Below are 17,285 nucleotides of genomic sequence, written 5' to 3' on the forward strand. Positions count from 1 at the left end.
ATAAACAGGTGCAGTTCCTACAGTGTGTGTGTATTATGCACTAGTGTAAAACAGCTGCCCTGCAAACATTAGAGAGATCTGCTGTTGTGAAAAGACGTCATCTGCTTCAAACCTCCCAGGGGAAGATGCATTCAAAGTGTCTCCATGACTTACTGCCGTTCTCATTCCACATGGGCTTCATTTGCATGCCTCAAAACACAAAACAGCAAAGCTCCTAAACCTTATTTGACTTGGTGGAGGCAATTACTCTAAAGGAGGAATTTGCACATTTGTATTAAATTCAGACCAATGAAAGCGTAATAAATAACTTCATTTATTACTGGTTCTCAACAGACACTCTAAAGTCACTTCTAAGATGAATTAAAATACAGAATATAGATGATACATAAAAAATAAGTTAATTGACTCCAACAAGGTCTGCATTTTCTCATGCAAATATTTCTGATATGTTAAACATTAAAGACAAAAATTACCTTCAAATGTAACTAAATTCATCAGATTACTGGAGCTGCACCCTGCGGATTTGCACCGCCCATGGAACTTTATATGAAAGTAACATCTGTCATTTTGTACACCTTGTTGATGAAAACCTCCACTTTCTCTCCTCCAAGATGACAGAGATCAACGAGGCACACAACATGTATGGCTTCCAGCTCCGCTGCTGTTTGAATGACTTCCCCTAAAAACAACATGGCAGACATACTGGTTTAAAACAATCAATCACTGAATTAACAAATCACTCAATAAATGAACCCAGCCACCCATCTCATATCAATAACCACTAGTCCAGTGAAGGTTGTGGTGATCCAGAGCCTATCCTGGAAGCACAGGGTGCATGAGGCAGGGCACACCCTGGTCAGAATGCCAGTGCATCACAAGGAAAACACACTGACCCATTCACTCACATTCACACAGTAATTCAGAGTCACCAATTCAGTTGAAATACCTGTCTTTGGACTGTGAGAGGAAACCAGAGCACTCTGAGAAAACAAGCAAACAGGGAGAACATGCAAAATCCACAGAGACCGAATCATATTTGAACCCACGCCCAAACCCGCAGCCCAGAACCTGAGACACCAACGCCACCTACTGTGCCACTGCACTGCCCACTGGTTTAAATACCACCTTTATTTTCTTAATGGATAGCACTCTCTGTAGCAGCACATAAAATATTTCACTGCATGTCAGAAGTGTTTTAGTTCTTCCCTCTAACAAAGCTGCTGAAGTATGTAGGGTTCAGGGAGCACTGACACACCACGAGAGCAGAAGAACCCAGAACAATCTAGCGGGAAGCTAACATCCTAGACGGTGGCTCACCAACAACTCCACCTCTAAAGATGCAGGTCCAGTCTTGAACACACAGGTGTGGAGTCAGTTTGTGAACAGAGAGGCAGACTGTTGACACACTCCTGACTTTGCCTCACGTTCCCTGTAAGCAACCCCCACCCTCAATAAAGGTCAGGTTTATGAAAGATGATACGGGATTATTTTTATTATAGCTGTCCATGAACCACTAATAGCAAGTTGGCTTGCAAAGCATCTGGGGGCTTCCGCATCGGCTACAGAAAATTCCCAGCGGCTGGTTCACAGGGTGATGGGGTTACCCCACGTGCCATTCCGCCGTATGCATTACCTGGATCAATGTGGGGGGGCCGCTCACTGAGGGGGCTAATAAAGCCAGAGGAGAGGCAGGAAAGCAGCGTGTTGTTGTGAGCATCTTGGGGCAGCCCCACACTCCTGGGGTCATCGCATGATACCACAGGCACAAAGACAGCATCGATGGCCGTCTTCTGGTTTATCCCTGGTGTGCAGAAGAAGAAATGTGCACGTGTGCATAAAAAGATAAACAGTACGAGTTGGGGACCTGCGTTTGTGACCACTGATACATTGGACAAGACATTAACTGCTGTAGTAAAAAAAGTTAATTTCATACAACTTTGTTTTATGTATACTGTACTTCTTGTACGATGCAATTTACTGGCTGCCCAAAACCAGATCAAACAAAGGCACTAACAATATATAACGTCAGGGAATAATATGAGGGAGATGCACATTTAAAAAATTAAGTTTGCACAGAAGAAGCACATATTATTATTATTATTATCTTAACCGAATTGATGCTTTTCTCAAAAGCAACTTAGGATGTGAGGCTCGTCCACTAAGCTGCTTATACTCAAGCATTTATACAGCTGGGATTTTCTTTACCAATTCAGGGGAACACCAGTTGATCAGGGATCTACTGATAGAAGTGGGATTCAAACCTAGATCTTCTGATCACAGTGCAATGGCTCTGACCACTGCATGAGCCCCATACCTCACTGTCCTATTAATATTTACATTTATTCATTTAGCTGACGCTTTTCTCCAAAGCGACTTACAATGTTAGTCCACCTACAATTATTTACCCATTTGTACAGCTGGGTTATTTTACTGGAGCAATTTAGAGAAGGTACCTTGCTGAAGGGTACTACAGCTGGAGGTGGGGATCAAAGCTGCAACCTTTAGGTCCAAAGGCAGCAGCTCTAACTGCTATGCTACCAGCTGTCCCCTATTTAAAGAAAAACCAAAAACAAGAAGCTATTTGCACTGAAGTGACAAAGGAACGAGTCTAACGGGGTCCCATATTTTCTTAAAGTGCGCTGTACTAAAAGCAAGTGAAAGGATGTGGATGTCCTACCCAGGACTGTGACTCTGAAGTACCCATTAAAGGACACGGGGACGAACTCTATCCCACTTTGGTCAGAGGGCAACTCATCTGGAGTCCATCTTGCTGGGTGAAAGTTGTTCTGACGCAGCAGATAGTCCTTCTCTTCGAAGGTGAACTTGCGAGGAATGCTGTCTTGCTGTAGGGCATCCCACTGAAAATGTTCCGTCAGGCTTCCTTTCAGCACCTCCCATGTTCGGCTTTCCCACGATGCACTGAGACGGTTACTAGCCAACCGCCCTTCTGCAGAGAATTTAGGGAGGAGACATGTGAAATCAGAAGAAATACATTTATTTGTGACTGTTACTGGGTAAATGCTGTAAGCCAGAGATTGTGTGTGAATCATGTTAAAGAAAATCTTTAAATTCCCTAAATTTCCTCACAGGCAGACAAACCAGCTGATGCTGATTAAAGTATGTAGTTCTATATATTTATACCTAAAATACTCTCATCATTAATATTTACTGGCTTTTACCAGACACTCGGTATGAAAAATGTTTTTTTTTATGGTTGCAAATTTTCGTTCACTTAATTTTGTTTTAGGTAGACCATTTGTGTGAGGGTTCTTTTCTCAGATACATAAATCCACATACACGTTGTGTGTTCTCATGGAGAGCAGTGTTTTCAGAAGCTTCTCATGCAACAGTTGCTGAAAGATGTTAGTTTCAAAAACGTCGTACGTGGTGCTTAAGGTCCGGAGAGCTGACCAGAATTTTCCACTTTTTATGAAACACAGGCTATGACATAAGTGAAAACACTAAAGGGTGTGGGTTTTATAACCCATATATAGTATCACACATTCTGAACTTTAAACTGTTACCTGCAAAAACAAGGAACTAAACCTGAATGGAAGGTGACAAGGCATTTAGTAAACATCCTCAAGCATGGCAAAAATGTTACAATGAAAAATTATTGATCTCATTGTACCTCATAGTTTTCACTGTGAAGGTCAGTCATTGTCAGTCATGTTTTACCCCGCTGAAACTAACAGACCTCATACCATAAACAGACATATCTCTCCAGTGTTGCCTAACACCATGAGGAAGGGCTATGACTCAAGAAATGGAGCGAAGTACAGGAATCTAGATTGAGCTCCTGGGAGTACAGAAATCAGGAGGAATTAGGGACCTGAGGAAGGTACTGGAACGCCTTCTTTCGGCCTGCCGTCCTCCTCTTCGTCATTCTGCTCTTCGGAACTACTGCTCACCTCTTCCGCAAACTCGTCTGTCATTGGCAGGGCCTCCCTGAAACGATCAACCGTCACCTTAAACACACAGCTGAAGTGTCCAAATGATATTTCAGAGTAAGTCCAACAGGTAATCTCACACTTCGCTTAAAGGTATGCTCATCACCTCTGCTTGTGAAGGGCTGCTCGCGTGAGGTACCGTCGCTTGATTCCTCTGAAAGACAAAATGCACGTTAGCATCTGAGATCGGTCAACTCTACCGCTTACCACTTATTGTTACTGCCCTCAGTTATAAAAGTTCAAATATCCATCCATGCAGTTTCATTAACCTCTATGTCCTGAGCAGGGTCGCGGTGATCTGAAGCCTATCCCAGAAGCGCTGGGCTCAAGGCATAGGAGGTATGCCCTGGACAGGACACCAATCCATCGCATGGTAGCTACTCACACTCACTCATCCATTCACACGCTAAGGGCAATGTAGAGTCACCAATACACCTGAACTGCATGTCTTTGGACTGTAGGAGGAAACCAGGGCATCTGGAGGAAACCCACACAGACACAGAGAGAACATACAAACTCAAGACAGACTGGGCAGGGATTGAACCCACATCCTCCCGCACTACTTAGGCGCTGTGAGGCAGCAGCACTACCCCCTGCACCACTGTAGTGCCCACATCAAAATATATAACAGTTAATCGTCATTACACATCAAAATATGTGCATACAGCATGTCTTTCAAGACTTGTCCTCCTCTGCTTCCCTGAAACATTCAAATGGTCTCCTTACCTTTTTGTATTTTATCCATTTTTCTCCCAGCTTAGTTATGGCCAGTTCCCAGTTTGCAGTTCTTCCAAAACAGAGGCACAAAGTCCCTCAACATGTTTCAAACTGCTTGTGTCTTTTCACCCTAAGGGCGGCAAGCAGGCAACACGGCACTCTCCTCCAAGTGTGTCATTAGATCGATTCCCCCCACAGCCCTGTGGGTTCCCATGTCAGTGTATGGAGCAAGGAGAACTCAGCCATCTCAACCTGCCAGGGCAATACCAACCAATGCAAGTTCCTTGGACCTCTGAGCCACAGACAGCAAATGAGTTGTGTTGGGGAACTGTACTGTGGTGGCACACTACAATTTACCATGAAACCTATGTCACAATGGTCCACAGTAAGACTAGTGGTGTTTGAGGCCATACATTCACAGAGCCTGACCGTAACGAGACGGTGTTTACCGCTTCTGGTGCTGCTTTTTCTTGCGCTTTGGTATGGCACTGATGACCTCTGAAGAGGGCTGTGGCTCCGTGTCTGCAGGGGTCTCTGGCACACCTGCTTCCTGCGCTTTGGACTGTGGAGTTCCTGCATCAAGGTCTGCTGCTTCCTGAATCGCAATAGAAGATGATTACCCATAACGTACCACACTTGCACACTTTTTAAAAGTGTGTCATAACCATAATTAAATGTGACTTACAGACAATTTGGTGGTCATCTAAATAAAGATACACAAACAAAACACTCAAAACAAGTCATTAAGCCTCTTATAAAACAGTTAACCAAGCCAAGTTAACCATGCATCTAAAAATTGTGGTGAAAATGTTTCCCAGAATGCTTTTCTACTGGAGTTAACATGTACTGTGGTAAAGCAATGGCTTTAGAATGCATGCAGAGTGCTGTGCTAATGCAAACCTGTGTAGTTAACCCGGAATGCCCTTGGCTTTCCTCGGGCCATGCGACGTACTGTACGGCTGTGATTTGACCCTGGATGGCCAGTCGCCGCCTCTCCCGGTACTGCAGGCTCTGTAGCTCTCGCTGCAGCTCGCCAGCACCAATCACAGGGCACTGGGCTGACAAATCCAAAGAGACACGTTTACAAATTCATATTAGTTTCAAAGCCTGACCCATTTAAATATACTAAAATACTAAAGACAAAAAATATGCAAAGGATGTAACGTTGCAATTAGATCCACAGGTAGTCGTTGATTTATGATGAGGTGCCATTCCAATGACCTCCCTGTAAACTGTAAATCCCTTATCCTGTATTATATAAACCATTAGGATATATGAAAAAATAATATGCATGAATGCCACGTTGTATAATAAGGCTTTGCAAATTTTTTTATACTAAATTCAGATGTTATTCATATTAAAATAATGGCAATATAGAATAATGATAATATAAATACAGTACACTGCTATAATTATATTTTCATGCTGCACTATTATTTTCATTTTCACTTCTCTTTGGCTTTTTATTTTCTGCAGCACCAGAATACTCATGTTTTCACTTGCTAGCATTTTTTAAAAAAAGGAATCTTCAATGGATTCAGAAACTAAACATTCTGCAAATAAAAACAATGCTTTGGAAATAAAACACAGTAGCTGCTAGATACACTGAGTCAATAAGATATATGGTGCCTTATGGCTGTTACTGCACAGCAGGTGGACAGGCTGTCATTAGATGTTATATGTGAAATGTAAAAATAAAATAAGGTTAAAGGAATGACCGTTCTAAGTCTGGGTTGTTGTAAGTCGAGGACCACCTGTATATTTTACGTGGTTCAGTCAAAATATATCCACAGTAATGTTTATAAAAAACATTATTGCCGATACCTTTTGACTTTCCCTCTTACATTTGCATCGTTGAGGATTTTTACCATTAAGGCTGTTGTTTGAAACTGGTGAACCTACAGCATTTTTTTTGTGCACAGTGAATGTCTGTGTAGGGGTGTAGTAAACAATGCAGTTTATAACCTGCACCACTGGCAATCATCTGGGTGAAAACTGGCGGTGACGGAGGGTAGCAGTAGTTCCCGCCGATGACAGCCTTCTTCAACACCACGCTCTCCTTCAGAGTCTTTGTCCACTGGATAAAGCTCTTCACCTTGGGACTGGTCACGTATGGCTGCCCTTTGTGAAACCCTGGAATCAACAGGACACTCAATCAACCTAACAAAGAGCAGTAAGGAAAGGCTACTTTAAAGTCATTTATTAAAATCCTTCCTATAATTATCAGTACTTCTACTAACATCTTAATTTGTGGGACAGGTCCCAGACTGGACCACCATAATGCTGCACTGGACAAGCAGTTAATGGATGGATGGATGAACATTTACTGTAGTTTCTTTGACACAAAGTCCACATATTTATGTTTTACCTGTTTATAAAGCTGGCTATTTACTGAAAAAATTCCAGAAATTACGTGCCCTATGGAAGGAGAGAACAGCAAGGGTTGCATCACATCTTTAATTAGTATGTTTCCTGCTGTACAGTTATTGGAGTTTCTAACAACTCATATGAACCCCTGTGTCCCTTACTTCTACCACAAAACGGTTATTTAATGAGAAGTAGTCTTTCTCATCTGATACAATAGGTGTGTAATTACCAGTTCCATTACGTTTCTTTAGAGGAAATCATGTGGGTAGTAGAAACACGGAAGTGGTGCAGGTACAAAAATGAGTGAACCCAGTGAACCTAGTTGCATTAGTTAAACCAAGTAGGCAAGTAGATTCAGGTGTGTAAATCATAATCACTCAAGTTTATTTTCATATTTCATACAATATGGATTTCGCATACTGTCTTACAGATATCAGTAATATCAGCATTAAACCACAGCACAAACCTGTAGTGAATATCTGAGTCTCACAGGAGCTCGTGAGGTACGGAAGGGTGCCGGCCTCTCGGCGGACTCGCATCTGAGTGCACACCAGGTACGTCACTGCAGTGGGGGAAATGGCCACTGAGTTAGTTTAAGCTATCATAATTTTGTGTTCATGCCAACACCAAATAAAATAAAAAGCATTTTATTGCTTAGGCAGTATGAACTCAGAGGTACAGTCATAATAATTAAAATGAAAAAAATAAGTCGCACATTAGAACCTGACGTCTAGTCAAACAGAAAAATACATGACTGGTTTTGCATTGCACAGACATGAGACACAAAAGGTACACATAATGCCTAAGAAAGCAAAAACAAGCAAGGGAAGTTTATATATATTAGAACACATAAAGGAACATTTCAAGTGTGACACATAAACCCAGGGTTTGCAGATTTTATTGCACAGTAAAAAAACCCACTGAAAGTAAGAACAAGATAAGTTTACTTGGACATATTCCATAAAATATTTCTGGTTGTGATGATGCAAATATCTCCAGAATAAAGGGAACATCTGATGTGCCATCCACAGCATGAACCCAGCGGTATGTCCAGTACTTTTCAGGCACTGAAAAAAAGAGGAAGAAAAAAAAAAGGTTTACAGTAAGCATTTTGGTTGTGTGTGTTTTTGACAGTAGAAAAATGTACAAAACTAGGATAAAATGCACAAAAGGATAAACTATAATGACAATGACAAGTTCGGATACATACAATGGGTGCTTGAAAGTTTGTGAACCTTTTAGAATTTTCTCTGTTTCTGCATAACTGTGACTCGAAACATTATCAGTTTTTACACAAGTCCTAAAATTAGATAGAGAACCAAATTAAACAAATGAGACAAAAACATTATAATTGTCCATTCATTTATTAAGGAAAATAATCCAATATTACATATCTATGTGTGGCAAAAGTACGTGAACCTCTAGGATTATCAGTACATTTGAAGTGGAAATTAGAGTCAGCTGTTTCAATCAATGGGAAGACAATCAGGTGTGAGTGGGAGAGGCCCTGCCTTATTTAAAGAACAGAAATCAGGGCCTTCCCTGTCAAAGTCTGATCTTCACAACACAGGTTTGTGAACGTGTGTTATGGCTTGACCAAAGGAAATTTCTGAGGACCTCAGAGTTGCTGATGCTCACCAGGCTGGAAAAGGTTATAAAACCATTTTTAAAGAAATTGGACTCCAGCAGTGCACTGTCAGGTAGACTGCATACAAATTGAGGAAATTCCACACTGCTGTTACTCTCCCCAGGAGCGATCAACAAAGATCACATGGAGACCAAGGTGTGTAATAGTCTGGGAGGTCACAAAGAAACCCAGAGTAATGTCTAAGGAACTAAAGGCCTTTTGCATTGGCTAATGTCAGTGCTCATGAAAACACTAAACAGTAGTGTGCATGGCAGGATTGCAACGGGAAGGCCAGTACTCTCTCAAAAGAAAAGTGCTACCCATCTACAATTTGCTGAAGACCATGTGGAAAGGCAAACACTACATTCCAGCATAAGAACCTGAGAAATATGGTGGTGGCAGTATCATCATTTGGGCCTGCTTTATTGCCTCTGGACCAGGATGGCTTGCCATTATTGATGGAACTACGAATTCTGAACTGTACCACCAAATTCTACAGGAAAACTTCAGGGTATCCATCTGTGAACTGAAACTCAAAAGAACCTGGGTCATGCAGCAAAACAACAACCCTAAACACACAAGTCGTTCAATCAGAGAATAGTTAAAGCAGAAGAAAGTTAATGTTGTGGAATGGTCGAGTCAAAGTCCTGACCTTAATCTTACAAAAATGTTGTGGAAGGACCTGAAGTGGGCAGTTCATGCGAGGAAGCCCACCAACATCCCTGAATTGAAGCTGTTCTGTAAGGAGGAATGAGCTGAAATTCCTCAGAGCCGATATGCAGGACTGATCAACAGTTACCGGAAACGTTTACCTCCGGTTATTGCTGCCTAAGGGGGTCACACTGAAAGCAAAGGTTCACTTACTTTTGCCACAAAAATATGTAACACTGGATCATTTTCCTAAAATAAATGAACAAGTATGTTTTTGTTTAATTTGTTTCACTTGGTTCTCTTTATCTAGTTTTAGGACTCGCGTGAAAATCTGACCATGTTTTAGGTCACATTTATGCAGCAATAGAGAAAGTTCTAAAAGGTTCAGAAAGCTTTCAAGCGCCCCTGTACAATCAGTAATAGCAAACAATGTGCTATGAGCACCTCTGTACTCCATGTCAATATGTCTTTGTTAGAGAGTTAAACATCGGAAATATCTGCTGATATTATTTGAATTAACTTTACAGAACAATGCAGATGCAAAGTCTGCTATACTGTTTGCCAGCTACCCAGAGCCAGAAAGTGTTCAGGTGGTATGCTGGTTAGCCATTAAAAGCTCATAGAGAGCCCTAGAGCTGAATGTATTGTTTGTCATCAGCAAAGTCACATTCAGACTCCTATTTGGCAACGCAAGTATGTGCGAAACTTGGTATTTAAAATGAGATTACTGCAGCACTTAAGTACTAAAACTGCTCTCTTTCATACCATACATATACAATACATAATGTGGGTTGGTCACAGAGGCAAAAAGGCAGGAGTCATCAGGAAAACATTCAAACTCTCCCCAAATGGTGTAAAGAAATCCTGATAGTTTTTTTCCTCAACTGAAATTAATTTTTTTTTTTTTCCTTGCCTACTCTTGCAACACTGCTGGTCTTGTCCAGATACCGTTTCCAGTGCCACCCATAATATAACATTCAAGAAGCGGATAAGATAAGGAGCTGCACTCCTTGCCTGGAGCAGTGGTGCACCTGGTTACATTTTGTCCTTACGTCACGTTTATGTACCTGCGCTCCCCTTGTTCTTGACCCTCTCACATCGACCCACGAAAGTGACCAGGCCAATGATGTCACACACCGAATCAGGCGGCAAACTTTCCAGCTCCAAACTAAAAAAGAAAAAGAGGTGTTAACCAAGGTAGTGGCTAATGAACTTGTGCACAAAACATGATAATAACCAGTAATAACTGATATTCATTTAAAAAGTTAAACCAGTACCCTTTCACACTGTGATAAGCCTTCTCTGTGTTCCTGGAATATTAGAAATAATAACCAGATCTGATGGTGCTTACACAACAAAGGAAAAAATGTCTGTAGAGGCTTGCTGTGTTATGAATGTTTAAGTTACAAATTATTTTTAATTGTATTTTTTTCATCATTGTTTGTGAAATTTCACCCTGTTGCAGAGCTAAAGTGACCCATGCTTCTGCTCCCAGTTGTTAACTGGCAGCAAAATGCTCAAAAACAGAACAGGACTCAAACTGTCTAACTCAGTTTGCTTCCATAGCGTTTACAGCTTGTGTCTGGTGTTCCTGGGCATTTGGTGATCAATAAAAAGTTGACGAACACTGCGTGTGGTTCTCCTTGAACAATGGCCCTTGAACTCATTGGAACCTGCACCTGGTGGTAAAGTGGTAAGTGACATTCGGTAGACTCCACTGTGGCTGAACACTCCTGGGAGGTATAACAGTGATGACTGCTACAGGATCCCGTGGATTTAAACATATTTCTGCAAGTCAAAGAGAAAAGACACATTATGGCAAATCTGCACTTTACAGAAAAAAATAAATCAGAGCTTCAATCAAGTACACAGCGAATTAGACATCCCTTTAATGATACACGACAGCAACAGAGAAGTTAGTTCACTACCTACTGAGGAGAACGCTCTCATCCGGGGGTCTCCAAGACAGGGCCGGGACCTGTTCTGGTAGCTCTGTTTGACGGTGTAGTTCTGCAGATAGAGCACAGCCCCCACGTTTAGCCTGTGGTACCACTGGACACACAGCGCGTTCCACAGCACCATGGATATGGAGCCACTGTGATCGGCAACCTCAAAGTAGGCCTGGCACACACAAAACACAAAGCCAAATATGATTAACAAATTTAAACTTTGAACAATGTCTAAATTTCCCCTTTTTCATGTGGACATAGATTTTTAACCTGACGACAGCTGGTTCAGACCTCTCTGCTAGCACTCGAGAAAGGTACTTACCCTGAATTGCTTGTGCAAAAACACCCAGTTTCAGCTAAACAACAAGCTTAATAACAAGCATGGGCTGTTAGGCTGTATGGAGAAATATGTGAAACACCAACATTTACACTGGTACTTCTGATGACCACAAATGATGTGGGAGAACTGTTCGTAACTTGTTTTGTCCGTAACTCTAAAGTCAATTCTAACCCAACATCAAAATTAGTAAAAATAACATTGATGTCTCTGAAGAATTCATTGGTTACATTCTATAAAAAAACCTTGATTAAAGTTACATTAAATAAAAACACTATAAAACTTCAAGCTACATTATTGAATTTTCAGTCATTTTAAATTATGTTTTCAGTTATAATCTCCCTAAATCCCGATTCTTGATTAACACCATAAACATATGCACCGTGGGTCAGGTTCCCAGGTTGCCACTGTCAACTGTCTTTATTATATCCATTTTCATCTCTATGATAACAGTACGTCTCCTCTTTCTGACTCCATTAGAATCACCAAGACTCTAAACACCAGATGTGTGCTGTAAACAGCTGTGGGTTCAATAACGTGGTCTAACACTGCTGTACTGTCTAATCCATCATCTTGGTAGGTAAACACAGGACGTTTGCTCCACTGCAAATCCAAAAATAAAACTGGAAAACAAATTAACAGACTGAATGAAAATCCACTTGACTGTTCATAACAAAGAGCCAGGACATTTTTAATAAAAAGCTACAGTCACCTTAAGATATTGCCGTGTACAGACAATACGTGTTTCAATTACATCAAATGACTGATTTTTCTTATTTAAAACTCTGAGGGATGTCAAAGGTGATGTCACTCACCTGATATGGGAAATCAATTTTCGTGTCCAACTTCCCATAAAATCTTAGCCTTGATTTGTGTATGATGCGGATGAGAAGGGGCAGATGCCGATATACACTCTTGAAGGAGTTTTCCAGATCACAGACACTAATTGTTTTTGACACTGTTGGCAAATGAAGTACGATAACATTCATTAATCTAGTATCAAAATCCCTGTCTTTACGAGGATGTTCATTTAGTAGCACTACTATATCTTACGAGGCACTACTTTGCACTTATGAGGACTGAGCTGCGAGACACTGCGTCAGTACTGGCAAGTGTTCAATGAGTGTGAATTAATTTGCATTGTTTTCATTCATGTCTTTTGACATCACTGTTCAGTTTTTTTTTTGTACATTAAAGATTGAATTAACATATACAAACCCCATTTCCAGAAAAGTTGGGATATTTTCTAAAATGCAATAAAATCAAAAATCTGCTATTTATAAATTCTCTTGAACCTTTATTTAACTGACAAAAGTACAAAAAAAATTACTTTTAATGTTTTGACTCACCAACTTGATTGTATTTTGAAAATACTGTATAGACAAATTTAGAATTTGATACCTGCAACACTCAAAAAAAAAAAAAAAAAAAAGTGGGACAGAGGCAAAATAAAAGTGAAAACTTCATACAATATTCACACAACACCATTTTGGAAGATTCCACAATAAGAAGGTTAATTGGTAACAGGTGCAGGTATCACGACTGGGTATAAAAGGAGAATCCACCAAGGGCACAGTCTTTGCAAGCAAGAAAGGGTTGTGGCTCACACTTTGTGAGGGAATTGTCAATCAGGTCAAGAAGAACAATTCTCAACGGAAGATTGCAAAGAATTTAGGACTTTTATCTACACTATATAATATTGTGAAAAGATTCAGAGAATCTGGAGAAATCTTAAGGCGTAAAGGGCAAGGCCGGAAACCACTAATAAATTTGCATGACCTTCGAGCCTTCAGACAGCATTGCATGAGAAACAGTCATGCTACTGTGATATAGTCACATGGGCTTGGCAGTACTTTGGAAAACCATTGTCACTTAACACAATCTGCTGCTGCATCCAGAAATGCAACCTGAAACTCTATTACGCAAGGAGGAAGCCATGCATCAATTCTATGCAAAAGCACTGCTGAGTTCTCTAAGCCCGAGCTCATCTCAGATGGACCGAAAGGCAGTGGAAACGTGTGCTGTAGTGGGATAAGTTCACGCTTCGGCTTGTTTTTGGGAAAAATGGATGTCGAGCTCTCTATGCCAAAGATGAAAAGGACCATCCAGACTGTGATCAGCAAAAGGTGGAAAAGCCAGCATCTGTGATGGGATGGGGGTGCATCAGTCCCTGTGGCATGGGTGCCTTGCATATGAAGGTACCATTGACGTGGAGGTGTATATTGGGATTCTAGAGAGACCTATGCTGCCATCAAGGCAACGTCTTTTGCGGGAAGTCCATGGTTATTTCAGCAAGATAATCCCAGGCCTCATTCTGCACTTGCTACAACAACATGGCTTCGTAGACAGAGTGAGTGTGCTTCACTGGCCTCCCAGCAGTCCAGACCTGTCTCCCATTGAAAATGTATGGTGTATCATGAAGAGGAGAATCTCACAATGGTGACCATGGCCTGCTGAGCAGCTGAAGTCTTCTTTCTAGCAAGGATGGGCAAAAATTCCACTTGCAAAACTACAACAATTAGTATCCTCAGTTCCCAAACAATTACAAGGCGTAATTAAAAGGAAAGGTAATGTAACTCAGTGGTAAACATGCCTCTGTCCCAACTTTTTTGTGTGTGTTGCAGGCATCAAATTTTAAGTTTATATATACAAAATACAATTAAGTTGGTCAGTGAAAACATTGAAAATCTTTTTTGTACTTTTGCCAGTTAAAGGTTGAAGAAAATTAACAAATCACAGTCTTGTTTATATTGCATTTTAGAAAATATCCCAACTTCTCCAGAAATGGGGTTTATAAACACAGCATAAAATATATTTTCAACTATGACTGAGGCGAACAAACACAGGTAGACAGCTATACAATATAAGAGAGTAACTAATGAAGGGAAACTGCCTTATACTGAAAACTAATTCATTACTGAACTGAGATTTGATATTTTGGCAAATTACTGTCAATTTTGGTGCTTGGGAAAACAAGTTTTACCATTAGAAGTAATGGAAATTCAATTTTCGAGTTATGAGAATTCACCTCGGCAAGCATTTTTCAGGGAAGAATTACTTTCTCAGGGTGGGGAACGACTACATGCTGCACACGACCGGCCCACATCAGCCCTTATTGTATTTAAAAAGCTGAGCATAATTACCCCCTTTAGACTCTTTAAAATCAGGGGGCGATTACTTTTTCCACACCAATGATGGCACATTTCACTTTCATACCAAGATGATTACTTAGTAGTTCTGGTGCCACTTTTCCCCTCTCAGACTCCATTCATATAGTTCTACAAATGGATCTGATCAAATTGCACAATAAAAAGCTGCAACAGTATATAAGGGGCTTTTTTTTTTTTTTGCCATCTTGTGCTTACCATCCAGCACTACGTCTTGCGGGGGAATTTGGGGGACCCACATGTACCCGTGTGGATCTTCATTGTTCCAGAGAGACAGGTAATGCTTTCGAGAAGTGTGAATGGGTGCGTCACGTCTCTGTGGGACAGTCACATCTCCAGGAGCATCCTTCATGGACCAAAGAGGCAAAGCATCCACATCTCTAATGGAGCGCAGAATGACTGAGGGCACGGCGACAATCTCCACCTTCTCTATGCAGATGGCGGCATGGCCAAGTTTCTTCTCATCATAGACAAAACAGCACTGTTCCACGCGGATGTCCACACCTGTCCTGAGCATGTTCTTCTGGACCAGGCTGTTGAGATGAGGCGCCAGGCCACACTTGGCCTGACAGCGTCCATCCGTAATGGTCACATCGTAGCTGTAGTCGACGGCATCATTGCAGGGGGCCGCGTGCAACTGGGCCAGGTATCTCTGGAGCTCGACCACTGCGACCACGCCAACGTGGTCGATTCTCAGCCTGTGGGTCCTGGCTGCTAGCAGTCGATTAAACGCAGAACAAATAGGAGACGTGTGCGCAACGTCGCTGGAAGACGGCTTTGAGGATCTTCCATCTTCTAGCATTCTTTACACTGAAAGAACCAAAATGAATAACACTTATCTATGATTATGTCATTACTATTATTATTAATTTACTGGCAAAATGGCCATTGATTGATACTGAGCTAATCTGTTGCTTATCTGACACTTCTTTTGAATAGAACCTGCTGTATCATACTGGAGTTACTTCCAAGTAAATGACCATCCTCAAGACCAGTACAGAAGATCACTGAGTACTTGTTCATCCTGCAACCTTCAGGTTATGAATCTGTTATTATTTATTCATAGTAACTTTGACTATTCTGCTGGAGTGATTCAGGGTACAATACCCTGCTGAAGGGTACTGAGCAATACCTTTGAGTACAACTTGAACCTACAAGTTCAGGCATGCAGCAGCAGGTGGGGTAGTGGTTAAGGGCCTGTATCCTGAATGTTGCAGTTCGAGCCCCACTCGGGCTGCTACTGATGATACCCTTCACCTGTAAACTTAAGGTTTTTTTTATACATGTTTTTTTTTTTAATTCAAAATAACAGATTATTGTGCTGGAGCAATTCACGGTATGGTACCTTGTTGAATGGGGCACAGGATCATTGTAAATATACCAATGACTCGTCACCTTTTACCCTGAATTACTCCAGTAAAACGCTCCAGGTCACTTTAAATAACAGTAACTTTTCACATAGTATGCATTAACTGAAAAAACAGCCTACCACGAGCATAATTATTTATATTTCTCGACATAGAGAAATTCAAAACATGAACCTGAACGAAAAAGCTGCGTTCTAGACTAATTACAGCGATAAAATAATGGTGCCAACAAAAGACAGAGAGAGAGAGAAAGGATCCACTTTAAAACACAGTAGTTCGCTGTTACAAGAACTTGAGTCCAACTCGCAACATCTGACAATAATATGACATGATATAAATAAAGCCGTTAGCATGCAAGCTAACTCGCCGAGACGGCCCCATCTGGGTTGTTATACTTAGACATTTCAGCAAGCAAGTTCAAAATACATGTTTTAAAATAAATAAAAATTGACAATGATTTCGAGCACACTCAATTGACTCGACAAATTTCGTACCTCGAGGAGTTTTAGGATCAAGATAAACCAGGCGACCACCGCGGACGGCGGTATATTTGAAATGTCGCTCCTTAAAGGCGAAGTCCAGTGATTCTTTGCCGACAGAAAAGCGTAGCGCCGAAACTCTGGCTAGTGCGTTCGCTGCTTTTCCCACGGAAAATGTTTACGTTGAAGAATGGAACAAAATTAACATAAAAATAGCTTTAAGCATAAAATTTCAACATTAAGTAAAGAAATGAGGCGAAGAGATACTCCAGAACAATATGCTCAATTTAAGTGAGTTGGATCAGTTATTAAGCGTGAACAGAGGAACGAAATACAAGTCTTGAAGTCACAATTACTGTAAGTCAAACTTTACTCTTTTTTTCGAAAATTAAAAATCGTTAAAAAATACTTCACACTTCCTGTTAAGTTCAAAACAAAACAGAAGTATACACTTCCTGAAAAATAAATGCTTTAAAAAAAAAAAAAAAAACCCTCATACTTCCCACAAAATAAAAGTCCTCAACAAAATTTAAGCTCACACTTTGTCAAATAAAAGTCCTAACGAAAATGAAACGTCATATTTTCTGCAAAATAAAAGTCCTACGTCAGACTTCCTATAAAATAAAAGCCCTAAACTGACTCAAAGTTCACACTTCCTGCAAAATAAGAGTACT

The 17,285-nt window shown here is 40.8% G+C and overlaps 1 protein-coding gene across 1 annotated transcript; it reads right to left on the bottom strand.

The window, feature by feature from the left end:
• Positions 1 to 313: 313 nt before the first annotated feature.
• radx (RPA1 related single stranded DNA binding protein) lies at positions 314 to 17,045 on the bottom strand. Its single transcript, XM_018746536.2, has 16 exons — positions 16,627 to 17,045; positions 14,964 to 15,575; positions 12,414 to 12,556; positions 11,241 to 11,433; positions 10,992 to 11,100; positions 10,380 to 10,480; positions 7,982 to 8,101; positions 7,501 to 7,596; positions 6,633 to 6,800; positions 5,568 to 5,725; positions 5,117 to 5,262; positions 4,057 to 4,104; positions 3,833 to 3,948; positions 2,678 to 2,947; positions 1,634 to 1,801; positions 314 to 679 (listed from the first exon to the last, which is right to left on the bottom strand). Exons 2-16 carry the CDS (start codon positions 15,565 to 15,567, stop codon positions 543 to 545), a joined length of 2,577 nt encoding a protein of 858 aa, XP_018602052.2. The 5' UTR covers positions 15,568 to 15,575; positions 16,627 to 17,045; the 3' UTR covers positions 314 to 542.
• Between the last annotated feature and the right edge of the window lie 240 nt (positions 17,046 to 17,285).

The sequence above is a fragment of the Scleropages formosus genome, chromosome 14 (assembly GCF_900964775.1).
Source record: "Scleropages formosus chromosome 14, fSclFor1.1, whole genome shotgun sequence".
In the NCBI taxonomy this organism is placed as follows: Eukaryota; Metazoa; Chordata; class Actinopteri; order Osteoglossiformes; family Osteoglossidae; genus Scleropages; species Scleropages formosus.

What these genes read in the sequence shown, in the direction of transcription:
- radx (XM_018746536.2), bottom strand. Translation starts at nt 15,567, where the DNA reads ATGCTAGAAGATGGAAGATCCTCAAAGCCGTCTTCCAGCGACGTTGCG. An exon ending in ACTTACCACTTTACCACCAG is followed by an intron (nt 10,481 to 10,991) that starts GTGCAGGTTCCA and finishes TTTCTTTTTTAG; the next exon opens with TTTGGAGCTGGAAAGTTTGC. An exon ending in GACTCAGATATTCACTACAG is followed by an intron (nt 6,801 to 7,500) that starts GTTTGTGCTGTG and finishes TGTTGATTCCAG; the next exon opens with GGTTTCACAAAGGGCAGCCA.